Genomic DNA, 9,090 nt, shown 5'->3' on the forward strand with positions numbered 1-9,090 from the left:
TATTCTATTCATAATAAAAAAATAATAATTCTAATCATGATATGATATGATAAAATTATATAATTTTAACAACACAAATATATGATGTATAACTAACGTAAATAATAAAAAATTATCTTAATAATAACTAATTTACATATTTAGTTTTTTAAATAAAGTCTATATATAGAATTTTTTTGTGGTACATGAGTCTAGATCTGAGAGTCAACTCATTTTCTTTAAATTTATTATTCTTCGTTTTCTATTATTTTTTATATACTCATTTTATTATATTGTTCTTTTGATAATTTAATGATTGTTCTTACTCCAACTTATTCTTTTCGTCTAATGTTCCAGTGCGATTGTCTTTTACCGCAATCGTTTACAATGCATCACATCTATGAAATACCCCATCGAGTTGTATTCGGATTTTAACTACATGGATGTAAGTGTCCAAATAAGAGGCAGTAAACTCTATTTTATCGAAGGATGGTTGGATCTACTCACATATTATGACTAACCTAATGGAATAATGTGGGTAAAATTAGTTTTCTTGGGAGAAGCTCGATTTTTTATTGAGGAATTGTTTCCATGGAGCTTTGTAAGCCAAGTTCAAGTTCCATCCCCTCCATGCTTTCTATGTCTGCTTGGAGATCTTCGAAATGAAGCACATAATGAGATTGAATTCCCTTAGTTTAAATTCAGTTTTGCTAAATTCGTGTCAACTTTGGATATACAATTTCAACGATTGGTAATATATTTAAATTTTCTTATTTTAAGTTTTTCGTTATTAAAATAATTTTATAACATATTGTGATTTTTATTCAGAAATTATCCGCCTTCTTTTGCATCAATGCAATGCCATTGAGGGAAATAAGGGTCAGTTTAGTTTCTCGGTGTGGCAATTCTATATCTTGCCGTATTGCATGGATAGCAGATGATGAAGCTTATTTAACAAGAGGATGGTCTGAATTTGCACGAATTCTAAATGTCTAAACTTATGATGTTTCAGTTGGTTGTCATTACGAGAATGACTCTAATCTATACGTGTTTAAGGACTAGAATAGATTAAATATTTTTTAAGTAATTTAGTTCTAATATTAGTATTTGATTAAATTCATTTTACATTCATTTAAATTTAAATTATTGCCTCAATTTATATATTACGACTATTTTTATTGGATATGTTATTTTTAAATGTTTTAATATAAGATTTCTTTTTTCTAATATTTAAGTTTATTTTTTTCTTGGATATATATCACCTTTTTTTCTCTTTTTGTATTTTAGATTAGTAATGCAATTCTTAATAAAAGTGTACTTAAAACAAAAAAAAATTAAAATATCACTATTTAAAGGAAAAATAAAATGTACGTGAAAGAAAACAAAACGAAAAATTAAAATTTCTTTATTAAAAAAAATTGTATACAGTTTGCGTATGAATGAGACTGGAATTGGAGGCTATATATGGATATCAAACATAAAAATTTATTGCACGCATTGTGGAATAATATATATAAGAAAATAATTATAACAAAAAATATTTAATATATGTGATTTAAATATTTTATGTATAATTAATATATATGTATGTATAAATAAGAAAATATTTAAAATTATTTAACAAAATTAATACATACATATACATAAATAAAGAAATTACTGTAATTTATGAAGATTACACATGAATTTTTTTCAAGTGAATTTATTTTAATTATATTACAATTATCTCATGAATAATGTATAATTATATTATTTTAAGAAAATATCTTTATTATAATTATATCAAATTAATATTCAATGCATTATTAAACTAATTATCAATCATTAATATTTTTATTTATTCTAATTATATTAATTGATATAGTTCTAATTCTTAGTAGATAGTTGTATCTACAATAATTAGTTGTATCCACAATTTTATTAGTAGATAGTTGTATCCACAATAATTCATGCTATAATTCTCACTCATTCTAATAATGGTTCATTAATTATATAGTTTTTTATTTTTCACTTTAATTAGTGGATAATGATGATGATGATGATGATGATGATGATGATGATGATGATGATGATGATGATGATGATGATGTATGGACACAAGATTAATTAGTTAAAAAATTAAATTTTAATTATTATATTTTATTTTTTACTCATATTTTTATTCATTAGTTATTTTATTTTTTATATTTACAGTAAATATTGAATGTAAAAAATTTCTAAAATAATATTGATTGTTATCTATTTTATTTATTTAGAGTCATAATTAAATTTGATATAATTATAGCAAGTATCTATAATTAATAATAACATGATACTATAACTTTAAGTTGTATAATATAATAAAAAAAACGTAGCAATTTATATCTACTTCGTATAAAGCAACAATATTATATATATTTATGTACCTTACCGATATCATCGGCTAACAAAACTCACAACCGAGAACAGGTCAAACACGTCACAAGTGCCAAGAATCTCGCACTTAACCAAACTCGTACATTGATTCCTGGTAACAAACCCTAAAAAGCCGAACATTACTAAAACGTCCACCTTCCTCTACTACGCGGTCTGTTTAAACAGACGAGCAAACCTCGTCTGGGGCAAGTGAAAAACAGTGATCACAAGCTGCTAGGAAAAACGACTCCATAGCACCAAACCCTGCAAATTCCTTATTTTTACTTTTGCTTGTTGAAGTTTATACTACCGAGCACTAACTTGAGCGTCAGAATCCTTTTTGTAGGTTTCACGCCGAGGTCTTCAATTCCGAGGAAAATACTTCCGAGCCCCTGACGGATCTTATAGCCGATCACATTTCAGAAGCTTTATCTTGCAAGGAACAATTTATATATCTCTTCTTTTAGTTTTTTTCTAAAAATATTGGCACATAATTAATGTAGATAACATATATAATGAGCAAGTATCTCCATTGAATTAATCATAAAAGTTAATAAAAGATAATGGCATAATTTTTACCTAATTGTAGCAGGTATCTCCATTAAAAATATTGGCTAATTATTACCGCATACAATGAGAGTGTAATAGTGAATTGTAACAATTATTTATCATCTAAAAAATTCGTATATCAGACATAGTATTTTTTTTGTTTATTATTTTTCATACCACATACCATTCTATCAACAATATTACCTATGGTAGATTATGTAATGAAAAATTTGAAAAATAAAGGCAAGAATAACGAGTAAAGATGGTCTGCGGATGAACGTGGTATATAGAGAAGTTTTTGAGAGCTTATAATGAAAAGGTAATAACGAAATCTCTTAATTAAATTTATTAATTTATTTGTTATCTAGAATTTTTTTTATTAATAATAGGCTTACCATTGTAATTATTTTTTAGTGAGAGTACATAAAGAGTACATAGTATATAAGGTGTAATAACTCAACAATTATTTTTAAAAGGAAATTTTTCATTTTCTTCGACAATGAGAAGAACTTATTTTTCTCCCTCTCTTAGTCCATTCTAATTCATCAAACCAATAACATCACACCTTGTATAACTACTTCATTGATACACTTTATTGTTCAACCATCTCCGTTGCATTTCAAAACTCCAGTTCCCTCTCTTTCGGTTCTGTTCGAATTTCAGAATATACTCCATCCTAAGGACTGAAAGCTCGTCTGTGAGATAATGGATTTTATTACATCAGTTTGGAATAGGGACCTGGATCTATATTAATGTTCTAGACAACAAGTATGCGTACGTCTCAATTGAAATTTCTTCCAAGGAGAAATTTCTAGCGAGTATGGTAGGCTGTATACTTAGTGCAGCAGCCGCAAACAGTGGCTATGGCGCCAATAGTGCTTCGGTTATGGCATTCTTTAGGGACGAGGACTACACCCTCAGGGGAGGGGATGGGAACAGCGACAGGGATCAGATGTCAGCCGTAAGGCAGCAGATGAGGATGACAATCGCAATGGAGCGGATGAGGACTACAACTGCACCACCGTCTGGGCTAGTGAAATTTTTCGGAATTTAATATTTTGTTCAACTATAATTTAAGAATGGTGAACAATAAAGTATATCAATAAAGTAGTCATATAAGTTGTGGTGTTGATGGTTTGATGAACATAATGCATTAAGAGAGAGAGAAAAATAAGTTATTTTTCATTGTTGAAGAGAATGAAAAATTTTCTTTTGGAAATATTTGTTGAGTTATTACACCTTATATACTATGTACTTTTTATGTACTCTCACTAAAAAATAATTAGTTAATTACAATGATACACTTATTATTAATAAAAAAATAATATAGGTAATATTATTAAAATTTATTATTATCAATTTAAAAGATTGACAAATTCTAGGTACTAATAGGTAATGCATTCTTATTGTACATTTATAGTTTGAGAATATTAGAATTATCATAAAAATTCGTATTATTTTATTCTCCTGATAAACAATTTTATAATTACGTTAATTATATAATTTTGTATACTAGCATTGATATGGTATTGTTTCAAGTATATTTTGCAGGCATCAAAGGATAGTGTTAAATTGTTATTTAGTGGGTTAAAATTATTTATTATTTATTGGAGAACTTTTTACATTAAAATTCTCTAATAATTTGGTGTTCATTTTCAGCTGATTTTAATATGTTCTTACACCTATAACAATTTGTTGGTGGATTTAAGCATTACTAGATTATTTATGGTCACATCCAATATATATGTCTGATTTATTGAAAAAAGTAGATTACTAAAATCGGTTAATAACTATTTTAAAATTAATACAATTAACACTAAATTAAGAAAAAATAAACAATACATAACTCATTACTTTTTTATTAATCAAATTATTATAATTTAAATTAATTTTAACAAAATAACTTAAAATTATAATTTCAATTTCACGCATAATTACACTTGTTATCTAATAATTTATGATAGTAACTTTATAACATTTTCATGAATTCATATTAGACGCACCTATATATAGTCATGTTCAGGGTTAAGTTACCTTTTGAAGTTGAGTTTACCTAAGAGGCTTTTTTTATAAAAAATATTAATTTATATCAGTTCAAAATTTAATTTATCAATTTTTTGGCTAAACTAATTTTTCTGGTTTAATTTTAATAAAAATATCACAATTTAATTAATTATATGTGTTAAATTTTAATTTTTAAAAATATCTTAAAAAAAAGACATTTTTACCATCTTTATTTAAGTGACTCCTAATATATTTTTGAGGGCAATTTACGCAACTAAATTGTTTGATCCTCAATATTACGCAAATACATTGTTTCAGTTTTTAATACGCAAATGCATTGTTTCTATATTTTATGTAAACCGCTACTGCCAGTAGCGGTTTACACACACGCACTTACACGTAAACCGCTACTGGCAGTAGCGGTTTACACACACGCACTTACACGTAAACCGCTACTGGCAGTAGCGGTTTACACACACGCACTTACACGTAAACCGCTACTGGCAGTAGCGGTTTACACACACGCACTTACACGTAAACCGCTACTGGCAGTAGCGGTTTACACACACGCACTTACACGTAAACCGCTACTGCCAGTAGCGGTTTACGTGTGTGTGTCTGAATGGGGCTGCCTATATAAACCATAGAGGGACCAAATGTGAAGAAGTAGAGTGTTATTCACAAATGGAGGGAGAGGATAGTTTTGTGGCTCTGGTTCACTGCTCTGGAAAAATTCAAAAGAGCAAAAGGCATGGTGTAAAATTTACAGATAGAGAACCACTTAGTGTTTTTATCCGATCTTCGAATACGTTGGCGGAGATTAAGCAAAGCATATTACGGAAGCTCGGTGTGTGTGGGACGAAGTGGGTAAAAAAATTATTTTACAAGATTTCCATTGATGTTGTCTCAACTGGTGTGAGATATGAGACCTTCGTGATCGGGTCGGATGAAGACTTGCATGTCTTGTTTCACTGCAGGCGTAGTTTTCCGGAGGTGAGGGTAACTGAGCTGTTTGCAAAGTTGGAAGATGGTGTGGATAGCTCAGGGGCATCGGCCCCTAATCCTCAGTCGATCCCAGCCGGTGGTGCCTCAACATCGATGCCTGTGGTAGCAGTGGCAGTTCCGAATCCGGAGCCCGAACGTGCTGGGGCTGTTCATGCATATGTTGGTCCTGTTGTTCCTGATTTTGAATGCGATGCCGGACCGGATCGGGTTGAGAATGCACTGTTTGACGATGATTTGGATGAGGAGCCTCTCGATATTGGTGGGGACAGTGATGATGATATTCCAAGAGACGGACGTTCAGCCCATGGATGTTCCGGTTCTGCAACACAGGAGTACCCTCCCCACCTCTCTTCTTTGAACTTGGAAGCCATCGGCCAACAGCAGAATGCTGATGCAACATTCGAGGGGCAGGGGATGCATGATGGGACAAATATGTCTGAATTTCAGATTGGCCAATCCTTCCAGAGTAAAGAGGAAGCCGTGTTGAGTGTGAAGGATTACAGTATTCGGCGTGGAGTTGAGTACAAGGTTATGGAGTCCGACAACCTGAAATACCAAGGGAGATGCAAGGAGTTTGGTAACGGGTGCACGTGGTCGGATAGTCATGCGGAAAAGGAAGGGCACATGAGAGGTTAGGAGGTACAACGGTCTGCACACGTGTATGGCCACATCGATATCAAGCGACCACAAGCAGCTTGATTATCATGTTATCTGTGCGAGAATCTATCCATTGGTTCGAGCTGATGCGTCGGTGTCTATTAAGGTGTTGCAAGAGGCCACGGAGGCGACTTATGGATTCATGCCTAGTTATCGGAAGGTGTGGTTGGCGAAGCAGAAGGCAGTAGCGCAAATATATGGCGATTGGGAGGAGTCATATGCTAATCTACCACGGTGGATCCTTGGGGTCACATGCACGATGGAAGGTTCTGTTGCTCTACTGAAGACGTCCCCGGTTAGGGTGGGTGACCAAGTTGACGAGGATAGAGTTTTCTTTCATCGGATGTTCTGGACGTTTCCTCCGTGTATTGAGGCTTTCCGCCACTGTAAGCCGCTGATAAACATCGACGGCACACACCTGTATGGCAAATATGGCGGGACGTTGTTGTTGGCGATCGCACAGGATGGTAAGTCGAACATTTTGCCTGTTGGGTTTGCACTCGTGGAGGGAGAGAACGCAGATTCTTGGTCGTACTTTCTATCGAACCTTAGAAGGCATGTCACTCCACAGCAAGGTATTCTCGTGATCTCTGACAGACACAACGGCATCAAGGCTGCATTAGAGAGCCCCGATAGTGGTTGGCAACCCCCCCATGCTTATCGGGCATTTTGTATTCGGCATGTTGCTGCAAATTTTGCCCTCACTTTCAAGGGGCAGGATGCGCGGAGGTGGTTGGTAAATGCCGCGTATGCGAAGACGGAAGCAGAATTTGACTATTGGTTTGATATAATGAGGACGGAGAACCCGGCCATGTGCGAATGGGCAAACAAAATGCCTTATGAGAGGTGGACACAGCATAAGGATGGTGGGAGAAGATACGGTCACATGACCACCAACATCTCTGAGTGTGTGAACTCTGTCTTAAAGGGCACAAGAAATCTCCCGGTGACGTCTCTGGTTAAGTCGACATATCTCCGGTTGGCCGAGTTGTTTGTTGTCCGTGGGCAGACGGCAGAGGCACAGTTAGGGTCCGGGCACCGGTTTTCACAGGTAGTAGTTAAGGCCATTGAGCGTAATCTGAAGGAATCGAGGTGCTTCACGGTGACAGTGTTTGATAGGCATCAGCTTGACTATACTGTGGCTGAGACGACTCCCACCGGGAAATTCTCTTTGGGTAGCTATCGGGTTTCTCTGAGGGATCACACCTGCGATTGTGGATACTTCCAGGCGCTTCACTACCCCTGCTGCCATGCCCTCGCATGCTGTGCGCAGTCACGCCTAGATTGGGCAACTTATGTTGATGAGGTGTACACCATGTCTGAGGTCTTTAAGGTGTATGAGATGTCCTTTTCACCATGTATTCCAAAGGGGCTTTGGCCACCATATGACGGGCCGACGGTTATACCCGATCCGGGCATGAGAAGGGCTAGAGAAGGACGACCACGGTCCACCCGCATCCGCAACAACATGGACAAAGCCGACACCAGCCGACCTAAGAGGTGTGGTCTGTGCAGGCAGCCCGGTCATACCCGACGGGTTTGCCCTTAGCGAGGATCTACTAGTGGGATGTAGATTTATCTTTACTTATTTCGTTTGTCGTAGTTTCCGTGATAACAAACGTGTCTGCTTGTTATGAGTTTTAAGTTATTTGTTTTTAGTCTTTTCGTTTATCAGTTATGAGTTTTTAGTCTTTTTGTTTTGTCTTGTTAATGATAATATCGGTAGTTGTGTTTCACTTTTCTAGAGATATTGTGCTTAATTTCCATTTTAGCTAATAGATCGATAAAGAATAGACTGTCTCAACATAATCATAATGTAAAAACTGAACAATATAAAAGTCCTTCCAACAAGACTAAATATAAGGTCCAACGGGCATAAAACATAAAGTAACAAGTACCCAAAATAACAGTCATCCAAATATAAAAAACATAAAAGTCCTAAACCAATAGAACCGGCAATATGCGCAACGCCGTTCAGTCGGTACAGGTTCCTGCCTGCCATGATAACTCGCCAGAAGTCGCCGCTGAGGAACCTCGGGCCCGCTCACAACTTGCTCTGACTTCTCTCTACAATTTCCTCTCTCTAGAAAACTCCTCAAACCTTCTAAACACATAATCCGCGGCTGCAACCACGGTTTATATAGGCAAACCATCACACGTAAACCGCTACTGGCAGTAGCGGTTTACACACACGCACACACACACGTAACCGCTACTGCCAGCAGCGGTTTACACACACGCACTTACACGTAAACCGCTACTGCCAGTAGCGGTTTACACACACACACTCACACGTAAACCGCTACTGCCAGTAGCGGTTTACACACACACACACTCACACGTAAACCGCTACTGGTAGTAGCGGTTTACATAAAATATAGAAACAATGCATTTGCGTATTAAAAACTGAAACAATGTATTTACGTAATATTGGGAATCAAACAATTTAAATGCGTAAATTGCCCTATTTTTGACGTACCTAACATGTTCCCTATTATTACA

General features: G+C 35.0%; 2 protein-coding genes across 2 annotated transcripts; both read left to right on the forward strand.

Annotated features, from left to right (window-relative positions):
• LOC107610292 lies at positions 5,611-6,567 on the forward strand. The gene has a single exon (XM_016312359.1). The coding sequence runs from the start codon at positions 5,611-5,613 to the stop codon at positions 6,565-6,567; it is 957 nt and encodes a 318-aa protein (XP_016167845.1).
• On the forward strand, positions 6,593-8,137 carry LOC107610291. Its single transcript, XM_016312358.1, has one exon. It carries the CDS (start codon positions 6,593-6,595, stop codon positions 8,135-8,137), a length of 1,545 nt encoding a protein of 514 aa, XP_016167844.1.

Source organism: Arachis ipaensis, chromosome B08 (genome assembly GCF_000816755.2).
Source record: "Arachis ipaensis cultivar K30076 chromosome B08, Araip1.1, whole genome shotgun sequence".
NCBI lineage: Eukaryota > Viridiplantae > Streptophyta > Magnoliopsida > Fabales > Fabaceae > Arachis > Arachis ipaensis.

Bases quoted from the DNA above. Each gene is read 5' to 3' on its own strand.
- LOC107610292 (XM_016312359.1), top strand. From the start codon at position 5,611: ATGGAGGGAGAGGATAGTTTTGTGGCTCTGGTTCACTGCTCTGGAAAA.
- LOC107610291 (XM_016312358.1), top strand. From the start codon at position 6,593: ATGGCCACATCGATATCAAGCGACCACAAGCAGCTTGATTATCATGTT.